General features: G+C 51.8%; 2 protein-coding genes across 3 annotated transcripts; both read right to left on the reverse strand.

Moving 5' to 3' along the window:
- Window positions 1-243: 243 nt before the first annotated feature.
- GARIN4 (golgi associated RAB2 interactor family member 4) lies at window positions 244-2,123 on the reverse strand. Its single transcript, XM_026509028.4, has one exon. It carries the CDS (start codon window positions 2,056-2,058, stop codon window positions 244-246), a length of 1,815 nt encoding a protein of 604 aa, XP_026364813.2. The 5' UTR covers window positions 2,059-2,123.
- Window positions 2,124-6,103: 3,980 nt separating this feature from the next.
- Window positions 6,104-18,411, reverse strand: ATF3 (activating transcription factor 3). 2 transcript variants are annotated; one of them, XM_057315376.1, is made up of 4 exons: window positions 18,316-18,411; window positions 11,995-12,242; window positions 8,965-9,068; window positions 6,104-7,535 (listed from the first exon to the last, which is right to left on the reverse strand). In XM_057315376.1, exons 2-4 carry the CDS (start codon window positions 12,236-12,238, stop codon window positions 7,338-7,340), a joined length of 546 nt encoding a protein of 181 aa, XP_057171359.1. In that variant the 5' UTR covers window positions 12,239-12,242; window positions 18,316-18,411; the 3' UTR covers window positions 6,104-7,337. The 2 variants fall into 2 exon arrangements, with proteins under 2 accessions (XP_057171359.1, XP_057171360.1); XM_057315377.1 differs by having other exon boundaries at window positions 18,299-18,392.
- Between the last annotated feature and the right edge of the window lie 630 nt (window positions 18,412-19,041).

Raw genomic sequence — 19,041 nt, forward strand, 5'->3', positions numbered from 1 at the left:
TGGGGGCTGCCCTCGACTGGACCCTGGGGGACTCAGGTGGCAGCCCCGCTGACCTCACAGAATCCACTGTGAGTTCACTACTGGGCTGCAGGAACTAGAAATTCAGACAGAATGCAGCATGCCATTGTCAGATTGTATGGGGTTTTTTATTTCAACTGCAGTGAGGAAAGCTGGAATGGGGTCTCCGGGGATACGTCCCTGAGCCCCGGCCCCCTTTGCAGCTGCCGAAAGCTCTGGGTCCTACTAATGTGCTTCGAAGGTCTCCATGATGTCAGATGTCCCGCTCCCCGCGCTCTCCAAGCACTGGCCAGTCTCTGCGGCCTCCATGATGGCCTCCATACCGCTCCTGTCCACGGTCTTCGCCAACATGTCCACGTCTCTGCCGCGTGGGGAGGCCACGGTTCTCGTGGTAAGGTTGGCTTTGACGTTCCGCAGGAACGAGCTGATCCTGCCGAGCCTCTTGGTGGCGGAGGCCGAGCTGGTGGTGGATAAGCTCCGCCCCGATTTGTGGGAGGTCCTGGACTCCTTGGCGGTGGGGGCGTGGCTGATGCCTTTGTGGGGGGCGCGCCCGCCGTCCCCGGGGCTGCCGCGGCCCTTCTCCTTCTTGTCCTCCCGCGCGGCCCGCTGGCCGGCTAAGGACCGGCTGGAGGCTTTCCGCGGGAGCTTGTCCCCCGGGGCCTTGTGGCGGCTCTCGGCGGCCCTGCGGCGACGGGAGCTCCGGAGGGCTCGCTCCTTTTCCCGGCGCTCCCTCCGCTCCCTCCGGCCCTTGCGGAGCTGCCTTCCCGCCTGCTCCCCCGAGCCGCCCGCGCTCGGCGCGTCCGAGAGCAGCGCTGCCTCCACCACGTCCAGAGCGCCTTCTCCCGCCGTCTTGCCGGCGGCTCCTGTCCCGGCGAAAGCCAGGGACATGCTGGCCCCTGGGAAACTGTTGGACGAGTCGGAAGTAAACCCTGGGGTCTTTGCGGTACCTGCCAAGGCCACGTTCAGGCTCTTCGGGGACATGTTGGCAGCGCCCGCGACGGCGAGGTGGGCTCTGCTTCCTCCTGAGCGCTTGGTGGCTGCGCCGGCTATGGCCCTGCTTCGCTGTTCGGGGGCCCCAGACCTGGTGATCGCCACGCTCAAAGCGCCTGCTGTGTTGCCTGCTGTGACCCCCGCTGCGAACCCTGCTGCTGTCCCTGCAGCCACCACTGCCGCCGCCCCCGCTGCCTCCCCCGCCCCCGCCGCCTCTGTCGTTGCCCCTGCTGCCGACTCCTTGTCCAGCCCTGTAGCTTTGGTGTTTGGGGCGGCTATGTCGGGCATGGTGTTGGGTTTGTGGGAGTCCTGATGGGTCCCCTCCCCGCCAGCAAAAGCTGCAGAGGTGGCCCCGGCCACTTCAGAGACCACGTGGAGGCTCCGGATGCTGACCTGGTCCTGATCCCCTTTTCCTTGGAAATCTGCCCCTGTTGGGCTCCTCCTGTCCTCCTCCTCAAACACAGGCATGCACAGCATGTCCTCCGCTGGAATGGCGTAGGTACTGCTGTGACTGTCCACCGGCGGTCGCAGGAGGTAAATGAGCTTTTCCCAGTAGCCAAAGAGGTCTTCCCGCGCGTCCAGAGGGGGACTCAGCTGCAGGTAGCATGAGCGGCCCGTAGCGAACTTGAGGCGCAGCTGTTGCTTCTCCCGGTCGTGGATGGAGATCCTCACAAACTTCAAGGGAAGGAGCCTGGTGAGCTCCAAGGTCTTTGAAGCCTTGCGGCCTTTTCCCTTGGTGGCCTGGCCACGCCCGGCATGCTCTTCGCAGCCGGTGGCGGGTCGGGCCAGCAGCATGACATCTGGGAGCGGCAGGATGGGGCTGGTGGATGCAATGCCCACCGTCACCATTCTGACTCGGTTGTGCACATCAATGACTTCTCCCCTTTTGGTAATCTGGATAAAGTCGCTTTCAAAAATAGGTGCGTACTTGAATATGTCGTATTCTCCCTTGTGCAGTTGTCGCTGTAGTTTCCCCACAGCGGTGTTGAACATACCCACTCCGGAGGCACTATGGGCTGTGTGGTACGGTAGCAGGGACTCGGTGTTCATGACTACCTTGTGTCACAAGCAGTGCTGGCTGGCCGGGGGGTCCCTGGATCTTCTCTCCCTCCGCCTTGTTGGGTTGGCAGGGGGTGCAGCAGCCCTCCTGTGTCACCCGGGTGGCTCTGCGGCAGGTGTCTCAATCCCACCCCACCCCACAGGCCACAGGCCCCCCTTTGGCTCAGAACCTCCCAGAGACAGGGGTCAGGGTGGGGGGCTCTGAGGATGGCAGAGGGGATGCTGTCGGGTGCCTGGACCCCAGACTGAATCTCTGCAATCGTGTAGAGATGGACAGTGGGCTCCTCCACCTCACCTCTGTCCCTGATTTTTCTATCTTCCTGCGAAGCTGCGAACTACAGTCCTGGTGAGAGAAGTGACCACTCTCTCAGCCTAAACCCCTGCGCAGCCATATTTATCCTCTGCTGCCCTTTGTGACCTGTCACTGTCACATACCCCTTTGTTCTCATCCTCCAGACACCCCCTCAGGGCAGGGCCACCATCCTCCCCCCAAATGCCCCATTGTCCCCACAGAGGCCCACCCTGCCAGGGACTCAGGTGGGTATCAAAATAAAAATTTCTTCAAATGGAACAATTTTGTGTGGGGACTTTTTCCCCCTCCCCCAAATATAAAAGATACAGCAACTGGACAAAGTCTATAGGAATGTAAGATGATGGGATACATTTGATTGAGCTCATGGTTTCATTTTATCCAAGAACCCAGAGTTGGCAGTCTTGGTCCTTAGCCCGCTCTTTCATAAAATCACAGTAGACACTGATGCTAGCAGCCATATATGATAACATTAAAAACTGTATCCCGTAGACACCATGCCATGTTCTCCACGTATGACCGTAAGAATCCATGGAGTTTGGTACTGTTGCTGTTTTACAGGTGAAAGAGTAAGGCGGTATCACTAGCCTAACTTCACGGAACTAATGGTAGTAGAAGCAGTATTTACGTGCAGTTCTACCTGATTCTAAAGCCCTTGTTCGGAACCACCGCAGTACCTTGCCTTGAAAAGAAAGCTTGGGCCAGAATAGGTTTAAAACCAGACTGATTGAAGACTTTTCTGATGCACTGTTGGAAGTCACATGACTCCATATGTGTATATATGTTATGGAGAGAATCCAAGACATCTACTTCAGACAGTGGGTGGGCTGAATTGGGAATTAAATTTTACAGGGGGTCATCTTCGGTCCTCCCCTCCCTGATGCTTCTCCAAACAGCCCGTATGTGGAAACCTGGTTAGTCTCTCTTAAGACCCCCCCCCTTTAAGGTTTTCTTCCCTTCGTCCCCAGTGAAATGAAGTGGGTGGGGGGGGGGAGAGCGAGAGGTCACCTTCCATTCCAGGAGCCCGCCAAGCGGCAACAGGAGTGGTTTGGAAGCATCAACACCTATGGAGAGCGTGTACCATTATACCTCCTGCCTTATTGCCCCTCCCACAAAGCAAGCCAATGTGATTGGCAAGAATATGTGATTTCTAAATTGTTACTTGAAAGTTCTGAGGAAGCCACCTGCTCCCAATTCTCTTATCTCCCAGTTTGATGTTATGCCTGAAATCCTACGTTAGGGATTCATTCCTTGAAAATAAAGACTATTTTTTTTGTTAAAATACACACACCTGTTCATCAACAGGTGAATGAGTAAGCAAAACACGGTCTATCCATACAGTGGAATATTATCCAGCCACAAAAAGAAATGAATGCTACAAAGAGGAATGAATCCTGAAAACAGGATGCTGAGTGAAAGAAGTCAGACACAAAGGGCCACAGACTGTGTGATTCCATTTAGATGAAATGTCCAGAAGAGGCAAATCCATAGACAGGTTTTAGCTTAGTGGTTGCCTGGGGCTGGAGGGAGGGGAGTGTAGGGAGCGACTGCTTAATAAGTACAGGATTTACTTTGTGGGGGATGAAAATTCTGAAACTAGACAGTGGTGATGGTCACACAGCATTGTGAATGTACTGAGTTTTACACTCTCTAGAATGGGTACAATGGTAAATTTTATGTTGTGTGTATTTTCTCTCTCATACACACATGCAAATATACACCCCTGCTTGGAACCCTTTAGAAAGGTCAATGGTGTGACTCAGCTTTCCATTTCCTCGTCTGTAAAATGGGGGTAACAGTTGCTATAAGGATTCAACGAGATAATGCATGTAAAGTGTTGAGCAAATCGTCTTAATCAATAGTAGCTTTTATTAGCATTCATCGTCGACTGGCCTTTTAAGCCTCGGTGTGAATTCATTCCCGAGAGCAGTTTTTGAGAAGACAAATTGAGAAGCTTCTGGGGTTAGAGCCACTAGGAGAACACAGAAGGATGCTCAATGGGCAAAACTGGCCTCCTCTGAGTCTCTACCTCAGGCGGATCCATGAAAACACAGAGAAACTGAACAGGACCAGAGTATGGGATGAGAAGAGAGGAAAGGCTCAATATGGGTTTTGGTTTATTCAAAGCCCACGGGGAGAAAGTAGGGTAAAAATGGAAAATAGCATTTTAGCTCTTGGCAGAAAGTGAAAGTCTTAATTCCAGAATCCCCCTGGGCCAGATTCTGAAAGAGGCGTTAGGCCAGATGTCAGGGAAAGGCAAGGGGACAAGGATGAGGTCAGGAGAGAGGGTGGGCTCTCCATGCCTTGCCAGTGTGACGTCACCACCCCAGCAGGAGGCAGCCCCGTGGAAAGACACTGGCAAACCAGGTGTCTGATTCTGGCGGAGGCCCTGTCCAACTTTATTTTCTCAGACCCTCCCAACCTTCCCTCTCCATCGTATATGAAACAAGATGAACTAAACAACTTGATGGTAAATACATATTCGTCTTTTTTTTATTATTAAAGTATCAAAACATAAACGTGGCCGCAGAAAACAAAACTGTTTTTAATGCACTTGGTAAAAGCTTTCAGTTCCACTGACCATATACAGTGTATTTTTCAGATCAATTTTTTTTGGCCATAGCCACCACCCGCTTCCTTCCTCTCTAATTCATTGTTGTCTGTGGCAGCTTAAAAACTGTCTTGTTTTCTTTTTTTTTATTTATAATTATTTTTTATTTTATTATGTTAGTTTTCTAACAGCTGATTGGTGGCACCTACACCTACTACCAGAGGGTCAATGCAACGAATCCCACCCCCCCCCCCCCCCGCCCCTTAAAGAAAACAGATTATCTCCTGAAAGCAGCAGTGAATGGCGCCCCCACCAATAGTCTCTTTACAGATTGGGAAGTATCCCTGATGTGCAAATAAAGCAGAAAATCAGGACGCTGGTGTCACAGGTGCTAGTTTAAAGGAACCATACAGGAGTTCAGGGGAGCAAACTCCCCATTCATGTGCATGCGTCTTAACACTGAATGAAGCTAATACCTATCTGAAGAACGACGTTAGTAGCAGAGAAGCCAGTTTTTATTTCTAGCCTGGGAGGGATACCTGTGTTCACAGGCAAAGAGCAAGGGAGCCTGGTTCTGTTCCAGCCCTAAGCAAGCCTATGCCCTGGAGATTCCAGAAAATTCGGTGGAATGCCTTTCTTTGAACTAGCACACCTATCCCGTCGAAAACGATTCTCTCCCTCTCTTCCTCCCTCCATTCTTTCCTCGTATTTGAAATACATACTTGCAACAATCAGACACGTATTTGGACCTAATGGATATAATCGAGTGACTACTTTAAGAGATGTTCCGTGGCAGAAGGTACAGTGTCAAGCTGAACAATGGGTCAAAGTTTTAGGCGTCTGTACATTCAGACAAACATAGCTGAGGTATCTGGCAATTCGGATTTTATATTAAAACTCTATGTTAACACCAGACAGTTGGTCTAAAGGATATACTTGGTTGGCGCTGCGTTCCGGGGCTTGTCAATGAGAAACTGGGCATCAGATGCCACAAACTAAGAAACAGATGGAAAGTCAACTATCCCGCCCAGTGGCACCCCAAAGAGCAAAGGATGACCCCTGGGAGAATTTTTAAGCAAAACGCCCCCCCCCCCCGCAATGGAGAGGGAAGGGGTGGGGAATGACTAGAGTTCAACAACCAACCCATTTAAAAAGAACAGAAACCAGCACAACACTTAAGGTTACCATGTCTTGGCTCCAATATTTATTATATCGACAGGTTAGGAATACGAGGATAAATAAGTAATATTTTCTCTTACAGAAAATTGTAATGATACTATTGAGTAGGATTAAACACTCTGAGGATTTCACAGAAACATCAGAATTTAAACAGACAGTAGCGAGAGTCCTGTGGCCAGTGTGAATGACCTCTCACAGCTATCAATGCTCTGGGCCAGATTTCTACAAACATCTGCGTGACAAACAATGCCGCTAACATCCAACAATGCTAAAGCCTAGGCATCACCTGGCTTCAAACTTGTCTCCACTGAATGTGGTTTTCAACTGCGGGAAAAGGAAAATGGAATATTTGTTGGCTCTTCTGGCCTAGAAATAACTCCTGACCTAAGTCACTGAGGGGAGAGTCCTGGCCCTCTGGAAGTTGGACTTCCTGCTTTCTTTCTGTGACATTGTAACTGAGTTTGTGACAGAGCACCTGTGGTCGTGCCCATGAGTTTTGCGTTAATGCCTGGGTGCCAAGGGAAAGGTGGCTTTCTCTGTTGACACAAAACTGCCCGCTTGCCAGCAGAATTCTGTTCTCCCGGGGCGGACAAGCTCTTCTGGCCACTTCAACATTCTGGAAGACACTGCATATGGTGATCGCCCCCCACACTCTCAGAAACAGACCTGAGGAAAATCACACCGGTGTCGTGCAAAACAAACCTCAGGAGAGCACAATGCCTAGCTTTGACACAGGTGCCTTGCACACAGTAATTCCGGTACGTAATAGCACGTTTGCTAGAAAGCACAACCCTGGCCACTGTACAACATTGCTAAATGCCGTTCTCACTCTGTGTCTCCTGTGAGTGGCCGTGGCCCCACTCCACCCACCCAAGGTACAGACACTTCTTCAGCATGAGTCCTAATGGTGAGAGTCCTGGTTTCTGTAGAATCCAGGCAGAAGATGGGCAGGACCCTGACCAGGGGCCATCTGCAGCACCCAAGACCAGCCAGTACGTGAAGGCCTAAATCCTGGCGTTGACACAAAAAGATGCCCTTGTCCTGGTCCAAAGTCCGCTCCGGTGCAGAGAGGAAAGGCCCAGCTGAGTCACCAAGGGCTCTTCTGCCTTGACGGTTCTTCACGGCTGCGATGCGAGAGGTGCACAGGAAGTCAGATCTCCAATGGCTTCAGGGTTTGGGATGTCGAAGGTTTCGATGAGGACTCCCCCGTTGCCCCCACACCACAACTGCTTAGCTTTGCAATGTTCCTTCTTTTATCTGTTGGATAAAAAGGTTTCTCTCATCTTCTGGAGTCCGCCCGTTCTGAGCCCGGACGATGCACGTGGGCCGGTGAAGGTTAAGCATGTATATCAAATGCTGCTTCTCGTTCTTGAGCTCCTCGATTTGGGCCTTCAGTTCGGCGTTCACGCTCTCCAGCTTTTCCGACTCCTGGGGGACAAGCAACAGAATTATTAGGAATGGAGCCAAGGTTCCAGTGCAGAGAGGTTGGCCTCGGGGTGGCGGTGGTCACACGTTGTGGGGGTTCATCAGGCCTGCAGAGAGGGAGTGCTGTGGGCTCCCTGGGATGGTGTCCCCGCAAAGCTGGGACAGCGGCATTAGGTCTGGGAGAATCCAGACCCTGGAGAAGCCTTTGAACTTGGAGGCTTCTTCAGAGATGCCCTTGAGTTTCCACTCAAAGTTGAGGGTGGGTTATGACTCTCATGGCAATGAAGCTGCAGTAGAACCAATGGCTCCTTTGTGTGGGTCCAACAGCCCACGTGCAGCCCTCCTGGACCCATGAGGGCCTTGAGGGCTGGGAAGAAACGCAGACTCATGGTGCTTAGTCTTTCATGAATCACTGATTTCAGGGAGAAGTTCGTCTCCCCAGAGAAAATGTACATGGCAACACACAAAATGTCTCAATTTTCATTGCCTCCCTGAAGCAATCAACAGAATCCTTGGGGACCTGTAGACCCCGGGCGGAGACTCTGCCCTGGCCTGTCCACACTTGGGGGAGGGGACACAGCCATGGGAAGGACGGCGCCACGGCCCGTTCCACCTGCCCAGAGAAGCTCTTCCCACCTGTGCTTCTCCCTTCAGAAGGGGAGCTGGTGGAACACAGCTGGGAGCTCAGACTAAGGGATGAGCTGAGGAGAAGGGCGGCAGAGTTAAGAACACACAAGAACGCAAAAAAAAAAAAAAAAAAAAAAAGAGTGTAACCACTGCTTGCAGATTAAGGAAGTAACTTGTTTGAAGAGATTAATTAAAGGCTTTTCATACTGAGCCAACTGAGAGCTGGCAGCTTCCTTCTCTCGGTAAAATGGGTGAGTGAAGCTTCTGTAACTGGGCTGACATATCTTGCAGTCTAGAAGCTGCTGGACGTGTATGGACGGGCCAAGACTGCTGGGAATCTGGGCAGCAGACAATCTGTGGTTTTTAATTCACACACTTGCTTCTTCCACATCCAGAGTCCCCTTCTATGTGCTAACAGCTTTGTTCTCTCCTCCGTCAGGAACTGGCCTTTCTGCTACCAACTACATGTCCTTCTTGGGAAAAGACTTCTGGGCAGTGGGCTTTTTGACTCCCCTTGTGATGGCAACATGAGGTTGGTGGGGGGGGGCAGGCATGAGCAAAAGGAGGGGGCGAGGCAGGAGAGACTCACTTTCTCTCTTTCTTTTTTAAGATTTACTTATTTATTTTAGAGAGACAGGGAGAGTGAGTGGAGGGAGGGGCAGAGGGCTAGAATGCTCAAGCAGACCCCCACCCCGCTCAGCACAGAGCCCGCCACGGGGCTCGACCTCACAAGCCTGAGCTGAGCTAAAACCAAGAGCCAGACACTTAACCGCCGCACCACCCAGGCGCCCCAGGGACGACTCACTTTCTGCAGGCACTCTGTCTTCTCCTTCTTCTTGTTGCGGCACTTGGCAGCGGCGATCTTATTTCTTTCCCGCCGCCTCTTTTTCCTTTCATCTTCTTCAGGGGCTACCTATAAAATTCGAGAGACCGCATGCTTCGTGGGAGGCAAAAAGTGCAACCCACCTTAAATACACTGCCTTTCACTGCAGCAAAAACAGCAAACCAGGACAGCCCCCATGCAAAGAGGGCTGAGGAAGTCCGAGTCCTAGCCTCCTGCATGAAACCTCTCCACACGTACACACGAAGGGAGAATGCAAATCGGAGAACCGCTAGTTAAAATTACACTGGCAATACTAGTAAGTTCAAATTCAGCTTTTTTTAGAAAAGCACTTGGATTCTGAGATGAGTTGGATATTCCGAATGATAACTATCAGTAACGACCATAATCACTTAGAGCACGAAACAGATTGTTTCGTAGCTACGTCGTTTCCCCTGGATCCAGGAGTGACCTCAGGAACATCCCCTAGCCACCCTTCCCCTCCTGCCTCTTCTTCGATTTGAGACCCCAAGGCACCCCCATTCACCTCTATCTTCACTCACAGCATGAAAACACCTCCCTCATGAATTCAAGAGAAGCCTGTGGAGCTTCTGGAAAAGAGGAACCGAAGCGCATTCCCCAAACAAAGTGGCATGATCAGCCCATGGCTTGGGGCCACCCCTGGGTGGTGCACCCGACCCAACCAGTGATTTCTCCAGCAAACAAAAACGGACCTCGTCCTCTGCACCCCACCCTGAGTCAGCCGTGGGGGTCCTCAGGGAACAAAACCCTGTCCTGCTTTAGGATCTGGTCCTCTCTGGAAGCTGGCTCTGATCCTGACTTTGTCTCAGGACTGATGGGGAACCCACAAAGTATAGCGCTGGGCTTCGCTGAGAGACCCGAGGCCAGCTGGGATGAAACATTCACGGTGGGCTTGAGTGGGTGATGGTCTAGGCTGCTGACGTCAGACCTGGTCGTGTCACTTGTCACTGCTCCAGGCAGCAGGAAAGGGCGCGGGAACCACACCTCAAACCAAAGAAATCCTGGGACACAACAGTCACCTCCGATCTGTCTTATTACTAGTCCTTTGGTTTCGATGACACTGACTTAGCTTGCACTGAGACGGAAGGCCTCCCAACTTAGAGAAACAAAGTTGGAGGGGAAAGCAGGGCAAGATGCAGTTCCACCTTTTATATCCTGGGTCCCAGGACCACACAGGCAGACACTTGAGTTTAAACTAAACTGGTTCTGAATCCCAGCTTCACCACCTATTCGCTGTGAGACCTTGGGCAACTTACCATACTCTTCGGAGCCTCAGTTTCCCTCACTTGTAAAATGGGATCAATAATCTTATCTATCTATCTAATAGTGCTGGGAGGAGGGTCAAATTAGTTAAGTTAGATATATATCTATATATAAAATTAAAATGCTTTGCACAGTGTTTAGCTTATAGTCAGTGCTACGTAAGCCTTAGTTACTACCATTATTAACCTCACCATCTGCATCAAGACCTCAGCAACTGGAGTACTTCTTATACAACCCTATAGATATTTTTGGATGCATGGGAGAGGATTCAGGGTTTTCTCATAGAGGAAGTACTTGAAAGTAGAGCAAATCTCAGAATTGTACACTGTCCGAGATGGAAAAAGCTTTCAAGGACATTCAGTTCAATGCCCTGACCGTACTGATGTGGAAACGAGGCACAGAGGCGCCAGCAGCAGTGCGTCCACGGAGACCCAGGAATCACCAGCTCATGGGCACCAGACCAGTAGGCTACAAAGCCTGGGTGTAAACCCAGGCCTTTGGCTCCTTGTCCCGTGTCCTCTCTGGGACACACTGCCTCATTCTACCTTGTTGCCTTCCCCGAGATGGCTGGACCTGGGACCTGGCGGGCCTCCCGCTGCCCAAACACACAGGATGCCAATGGGTTTCACAGGCTCAGCATCTTATTTTAAGAGAATTGTAACAACCAAGGGGACCTGAATATTTAACGAGATTAGTTGGTACATTCTCTTCCCTATAGGAGAACGTACTTGTTAAACTGTCCTAAGATCAGAAGGTCACTTAGTAAACACACAACCAGGGGATGAGTTGGGTGGCTCTAAGGAATATTTCCATGGAGCAGGAAACATTCTGTCACCGGATGTCCTCTGCACTGGACAGCTGCTTCTTCTTCTGAACAGCCCTCCAAATACCCTTGCAAAATGCTTTTCTTTCTTCTATGGGGATCCTACCACTTCCCATTACATCCTGTTATCTCAAGGTATTTAGAGAATTAAAAAAAAATTCCTTGTGTGTCCCATGGCCCAGCTTGCACTGGCCAGTACTGGACAAGGCAATGATGACCTCTTGAGGTTAATGGAGTGCAGGCAATGCCTCTAACGATGCCTTATGGACACAGCACCATATGGTAGTCCCCGCGGCCAGTCACTGAGTGCTGACGGTCAGCTAGACCCCTAGCAAATGCCATCTCGTTTAACCCTCAGATCAATCCCATGCAGGATTCGCTATTACCCCCACACCCTTTTATGGACTCATAAGGCCTCATAACCAACTTCCTTTTAAACTTGGTTCTTTTTTGGCCAGTTCTGCTACCCCTTGACCAAAGACAGCGGTCATGGCAGTTAAGTCCGCTTGATACAATCCCATCTTTTATCCATGAGGGGAAGGCCGACAAAGAAGCCAAGACCTCCACTCTGAGGTCCTCGAGCCACCACCGCCTGGCCAACAACCGGCTCTCAGACTTCTCACCGCATCTGTTACTCCAGGTGTCTTATCAAAGGTTGCTTGATGGGGAAGAGTGCGAGTGTCGGAGACAGAAGTGAACTGGGAGCAGGAGCTGTTACCAAGGCTCTGAGCACGGCTAGCTGGTCCTGGCTTCCCAGGCTGGCTGCCTGGGCCCTAGTTGTGATGGACCCCATCACCACATGCTGCGCAGCCCCATGCCTGGAGCATGCCTGGCCCGGTGGGTGTACGACGACGGAGCGTGGAAAGAACGGGCCCCTCGAGGAGAACCTACCTCGGTTTTCGTGACTGCCATCTCGAGGGGTCTGCCGCTGACGGTGACTGACTCCAGCGCAGAGGACATCCGGTGACAGAGGTGCTTGTTCTGGATGGCGAACCTCAGCTCTTCCTTGACAAAGGGTGTCAGGTTAGCAAAATCCTCAAACACCAGTGACCCAGGAGGGGACAGGCAGGGGACGATGGCAGACGCACTGACTTCCGAGGCAGAGACCTGGCCTGGGTGCTGAAGCATCATTTTGCTGAAAGAAATATCGAAACCCAAACTACTTCAGGGATTTGGGGGCATGGGATCAAGTCTCCCCACATCTGCAGCCCCCAACACCACAGCCATACCCCGCCTTGAGCTTCTGTGTTGTTTTCGTGTTACACCATCCTTCTCTTGAGTAAAACAGGTTCTTAAAATACACAGCTCAGTGATGTGGATAAAATGCCTACTTGAAATTTATAAAGGGTGCCATTTCAGGCTATTCGGGGTTCAAGAAGCTATTAGTTTTGGCCGGTGTGCATATATGCAAATGTAGCCTCAAACAGTCCCGAAAGAGGAAGAGCACTTAAAGAAAAAAAAAAAAAAATCAGTGAGACTCTTATATAACCCCATTTCCAGTCTCTGTTTTGAAAAGAAACTTGGAAGGTATCTGAAATCAAGTCAAATGTATCTATCAGTGAATGGAAGTAAAAGCGAGGACTCGGGGACCCTTGGCTTTAGCAAATAAATCTCTGAAGCTTCTCCCTCAGGAAGTTGGAGCCAAGTCAATGAGAATGAGGAAAGTAACTGTAGCTAGCAGGTGTGTTTCTTCAGCCCAGTTTGGCAGGAGCTGGGGCTGGTGGCAGGGAGCAGGGGATTCATGTCACAAGGGACCAGTAGCCCCTTCTTAAGTTTAAGACCGCTGAAGCAAAAGACCTCAGAGAAAAAAGCAAGGAACTAGGATTTGGACCTTTCCTGGGGGTGTTGTTCAGCCCTGTGATGTCTGGAAAGGCTGGGGCTGGGGACCGAGGGGAACCTGGGACTGGCTCCAGCACCAAGGAACAGTATGACCCAGGCTCGGAGTCTCAGTCTTCATCTGGCCCATGGCTGAGAGCTCCTGTGGCATGGGGACTGAGTGTCTTCACCGTTCCTGTACTCAGAGCTGGCAAGGCCTGCTGACCCCCGCAGACTGCCCCACTGAGCACATGAAAGGGGGAAAGAGGGGGCCAGATCTAGTGGTCTCTGAGGCCTCGTCTACCTCTCTCGTTCTAGAGCCCAGGGAGCCCAAAGGGACAATGAAAGGAAAGTGAAGGGTAGAAATCATAATAGTTCCATGGTTCCAATTTGGAAAAGACCCCCATAAATCTCTGCCTGCCATACACTCCCTCCAGCAGTGGCCGTCCCCCCCCCCCCCATCCTCGCGGTCAGTTATCCAGGTATGAGGAGTGTGGGGATGGTCTGGGCACACCGCTTCTCAATCTGGCCGCGCGCCGTCACTCGCCCAGTCCAGTGGACAGGAAACCCTTTGGCAAGTCACTAACATTTAACGAGTGCCTCCTTCATGCTAGAAACCTTACGTGCATCATCTCATTTAACCCTCACGAGAACCCAGTGAATTAGGTCCTCGCCCCCTTTCACAGATGAGGTTACTAAGCTTTAGACTAGCTAAACACCTTGCCCAAAGTCACAGAATTAGTAAGAGGCAGCATCGGACTTGGATTAAGTTTAATTCCAGAACTCATGCCCTGAACTTATAGAATATAAAATATTATTTATATTGCAAAAACAAAAAAGCCAGAGCAAAACTTTCTTGCGGGGTGAGGGCTGGCAGGGGCCAGGTGAGGGGTCCTGGAGCAGAAGCGGTGGAGAGCAGACTAAGCAGAGAGCCAGGCGGAAAACATGAACAGTGTGCAATGAATTGATGATCTTTCTGTGTCAGCGTGCACACTCGGGCTGCTGCCTGCATTTCAGGAGTCGTAAGTGGGTCTTTTATTCACAAAATTCTTAGACTGGGGTCAGATGATCAAGATTTGAGGCCCACTTACTCATGTATCATCACCATACCACCCAGTGCCTGCTTTCTCCTCTGTAAAAGAAGGCTAATGACAATCACCCCATTTTTCCAGAGTTGTGCAAAGAGTTGAGAAAGTAACACATGAACATGCCCTGGAAAATATAAAGCAACTGGGAGGCTTCCCCGCGATCCCTCCCGCCCAGAATTGGCTCTGTGACAGACGCTCTGTGGGGTCCCGGTGGCAGGGTGGCTCCGGTCACTCTCTGTGATTTCAAACACTTCGGAATAGATCACCCTGACCTTTTAACTGGCTCCCCCTTAAGATCTGAAATACACTGATGGAGGCAAGAATGCCAGGCCAACCAATGCCACCACTGACTATTCAAAGAAATCTCAGAAACATCTGTAATTCTCTTCCCAAAGACCTGTGTTGTGAGCCAGAACCAATGTTCCTCTATCAATTTAATTGTATCATCTTTGGATGAAGGGAGGATACTTCCCTGGCAGGTGATAAACTCTGAGGAACCAGCTTTCTGAAGGCCAAAACTTACAATTAATTCTCCCATGCATTCGTGTTTCCCCTTCTTTAACCAACTTGATTAAAAACGCAGTTCAAGGATGGAAGTCCCAGCTACCACTGGGCTGGCTTTGTTTGGACGACTGGATGGCTCTCCTCTACTTGGGTAGTTTGAATTCCCCCAGTGTTGAGTGTAGTTCTGCTTCAACCCCCAGCTAAGTTTATTTATGAGCTCTCGGGGCTCGGGGTCTACTGTTTGGGACTGGTGTTTTCCCTTCTTAGTTTAAAGTCAGCCATTCCGAGGAAAGAAACAAGAATGTCAGTGGTATGGAATGTTTTCATGAAAAGCATTGGGTGGGCTTACCTGGGGATGGAAACGGGCTGCAAAAATGCTAAAAAAAACCTTTCAGAAAGGAAAGCAGTTGCATCTGTAGTGATTTGAGCTTTCTCTGCATTCCACTAAAGCTTAACTTTTTTTTTTTAAAGATTTTATTTATTTATTCGACAGAGATAGAGACAGCCGGCGAGAGAGGGAACACAAGCAGGGGGAGTGGGAGAGGAAGAAGCAGGCTCACAGTGGAGGAGCCTGATGTGGGGCTCGATCCCATAACACCGGGATCACGCCCTGAGCCAAAGGCAGACGCTTAACCGCTGTGCCACCCAGGCGCCCCTAAAGCTTAACTTTTTGAGATACTTCCTAGTTGTTCCTTTACTCATTCTCTCAAGGTCTCATTCAGCCCGGACTCAGGCTGTGTCCCTGTGAGGAAAATGAAGTTAAGTCTTCAGACAATTTTTCTCCAAGTCGAGACCCACCAACATTCCCCCTCATTGAAGAACAAAAAAATCTGTTTGGGGATTTTCTGAGTTGGCTTTCTACGTTGATCTTAAAATCGTCCAGACTTGCTACAAAAACCTGCATTTTGCTTTTGCTTCATTATCTCCAATCAGAAACCATGTCATATCTTTGGCAGTTTCATCATTTTCAAGAAAGTGAAACTTTACTCGTGTATTTCTTTAACTGGAAATTCAACTCCCAGATTTTATTTCCTAGTAGCTACAACTACATTGAATTTTCACTTTTAATTGTTATCTCTTTACACTAAGTGCTGCTCGTAAAACATCTCACAGTACGGGAAGCCGATACTGGTCTTTCACAACCTTCCTATCTTGGTCTTTCCCCCAGCCTATCTAAAAATCACTGGTGTAAGGCTGGGGTTTCAGGAACAGGCCCATCACTACCATACATACTCCCTGGGCCTCAGTCTCCTCATCTGGAAAATGAGGCCAATATCGCCTGCCCCCATTCCCTCACAGGGTAGTCAAGAAGGTCACACAAGAGTCACAAAGTGGATTTATACACACGCCGGCCAGCCATTATGACTGTGACTCCACTTTCCTTATTTTAGGGGGAACTCGAAATGTTGTTGTCAATGCAAGGTAGCCCCGTCAATCAGGACCTGACTGGAACCCTAGTGAAATTCAGGTCATTCACAGTTTCTTTTGAACTTTGGTTGACCCTGGGCTCCCAACACACCGGGTCAATTCTACCCCACTATTTATTTGCTGGCAAAAGCTTGTTTCCACGGCTCTTACGTACTTGAGAAATAACCGGTTCTCACACATGAAACCATTTCTGGTTTCTCTGGTGTCCTGGCTATGTACTTCCTCCTCCCTAGGCTGGGTAACACTTGCAACCACTGACCTTGTCCCATGCCCAGCCAACTGAAAAGGGAAGAAATCATGGGCTCTCTATATAATGGGACAGAACGCCTGACATTAGAGGCACGTGGGTCAGATCTTCATTTTGCAATCGAGTAACATGAGATCCAACAAGGTAGTGACTTGCCCAAGGCCATGAAGCTGGCGAGTGGCAAAGCCCTCAACAAGCTGTTGACCACTCACCCATTGCTCATTTTGCTTCATCACCAACAGAGATCTAACACCGATAGGACCAACCAATAAGGCAAATGGAGAATAGAGCCAATGGCCAGGGAAGTAAGGGGTCAGCAGTCTTAGTAATCTGGTATCCACTACAGAGGAAGCTTTGACAGGACTGAGACAGGGAGGGAGTACAGAAGAAAGAGCACAATGGAGAGGACGGGCCAAGAGGGAGACAGAGAGGGGTGGGGTTAAGATAGAAAGGAAAGGAAGGCTCTGGGTGCTGTATCTTATCCACACTGTCAGCCTAGAGTGTTACCTGTCACGTTGACTCTGAAACCATCCAGATAACAGCCACAAAACCCTCTGCCACCCCAGTCTTTGTCCAGGATATCCTCAAGGCAAGAGACTATATGTTGGAGAATTATTCTACACCAAATACAAAACAAGAAGGGCAGTAATAACAATTCTTCCTTCATTTAAAGATGGGGAGCCCCCCCCCAACAGATGGGACTGTCACTCACATTGAAAGTGCAATGGGGGAGACCACCCGAATTTTCTACCACTAATTTCCCCCCCCCCCCCCGCCCCGGCTCCATCAAGGGTTTACAACACCTTTATTTGTAAGGATGCATATGTGAGCTCAGTAATAAAGTTAGGGAAAAGAAAATGGTTAGGAGGAAAGAAAGTAGGTAGATGAAATGAGAATGGGATGTGGGGAAGCAGAGAAGGAGAATGTTAGGAAGGGAAGACATGCCCCTTCACTGCCTCCGAAGCTGGTCAATGACGTTAGACAGACAGACACACACACACACACACACACACACCCCCGCCAACTCAAGACATTCGAGTCTCCTCACCGGCCCCCTTTCTTTCAGTTACATCACCCTGGAATCTGAAAAACTTCTGCCAGAGAGGGCCTTAATGGTTATTGGGTCCAACCAGCACTTGGTGCTTCCAAACAGGCAGAGGGAGCCAGCACGGGCTCTGTGAGCCCACTTCTCCCAAGGGGGATACTGAGGCTCAAAGACACAAAGCGCAGGATAAGCTCTCAGGGTCCTGGCCACTAGACCACAGAGGCATTCCCTCAATAATCTGCACTGACTTCGCACCCTTGTTCCTCCAAGGTGAGTCTCCATGGACGAAAGGCAGAGAAACCCGCGGACCCGCCAGCGGGAAGAGTCACAGGTACGGGAGAAAAGCGTGTAAGAGCCTTGGGACAAGAAGTCTCGCTCCCAGGGGTTGGACACCGGCCTGTGCCGGGAGCCCTCTCCGCCTTCCGCCCCAGGACAGCAACACGAGCGCTCGCCACCTCTAAACTTATCCCAACTAACTTTCGCTCCAGGCTCAGGCGCGGTCCCGCGGCCCAGCGCTCCAGGGTGCGCAGGGCGACCCCCAGCGGCCGCGCCCGCGACCCCGGCTCGCGCGTCCCTTTCCCATTCATTCGGTCCGGCTCCTGGGGCAGCAGCTCCGCCGGCACCCGGCCTCGCCGCCTCTCCGCGGGCCCCGGGAAGGCTGGGCTCGGGAATGGCGGCGCCCGGCACGAAGCGAAGGATCAGCGGGACAGCGAGCCGCAGAGCCTCGGCCACCCCCGCGCACCCACCTCCCCACACGCCCGCTGCGGGCGAGGTAAGCAAGCACCGAGGGCAGAGAGGAGCGGGGCTCCGGAGCCCGCGGAGGAGCGGGAGCCCGCCCTCTCCGTCACCGCGAACCTTTCGCGCTCCAAGTCAAAAGAGAAAGTTCTCTGCGAGAAACTTTCCGAAGCGCTGAGGAGCAGTCCTGTCTGGCAGAAGTTCGGCCAGAGTTCTTTCGCAGCCGGAGGCTGGGCGCGCGGTCGGGGACGGGCGCAGGGGTCGCGGGACTGCTTATTAGAGGGGCGCAAAGGGAATGAAAGCGGGCCACTCTCGCCGCGCTCACTCACTCGGTTCCAGCGCTCACCTCCGGTCTCCAGTCGAGGCGGCCAGGGTCCAGAGGGCGGGGTCGGGCTGTCTGTCTGCGGGGCGGACCCGCGAGCCCCGAGGACGCACGGCGGGCGCGCGGGCTGGCGGGCGGGTCGGCTCGGGTTCGGGCGGCGGCGCGGGGAGAGCGCTGGGCACTGCGCGCCTCTCTGCGTGCGACTGTGGCTCCGAGTGCGTTGCATCACCCCTTTTATAGCCCTCTGGCTGGCGGCGAGCCAGTTTACTCCGGGTTACGAGTCCCAGGCTGACGTAATGCTATTAATAGCTTCCCCCGAGAACCAGCCGAACTAGGCTGGGCAGGGAGGAGGGATGGAGGAGGGGCCAAAGGGGGAAGGGGCGGGGGGGACTGGTGATGCAAGCTCGGGGAGGAGCCGGCTCGGCCGCGCTCCCCCGGCCTCTCGCTCTCGGACGCACACCCTCCCGCCCTCTCTCTCCATATCAGGACCGGAGCCGTCCGGGCGGGCCGCCAGATGTGCGTACTCGCCGCTGCGTGTTCCAGGCATGAGCCAATGGTGCCCAAGCCAGCGGCATGACTCCACTGCGCTGGCATCTCTCCCTCCGCTAGGTTGGGGGATGGGGGGAGATGGAGGGGCGGGGCCTGGCCGCAGCCCCAACTAGGTGAGGCTGGGAAGCGAGCACTACCTTTCCCTAAAATGCGTGGTCATTTTCTGGAGCCCCTTCCCCCGCCAAACGCCGCCTTCTCAAG

Source organism: Ursus arctos, unplaced genomic scaffold (genome assembly GCF_023065955.2).
Source record: "Ursus arctos isolate Adak ecotype North America unplaced genomic scaffold, UrsArc2.0 scaffold_2, whole genome shotgun sequence".
NCBI lineage: Eukaryota > Metazoa > Chordata > Mammalia > Carnivora > Ursidae > Ursus > Ursus arctos.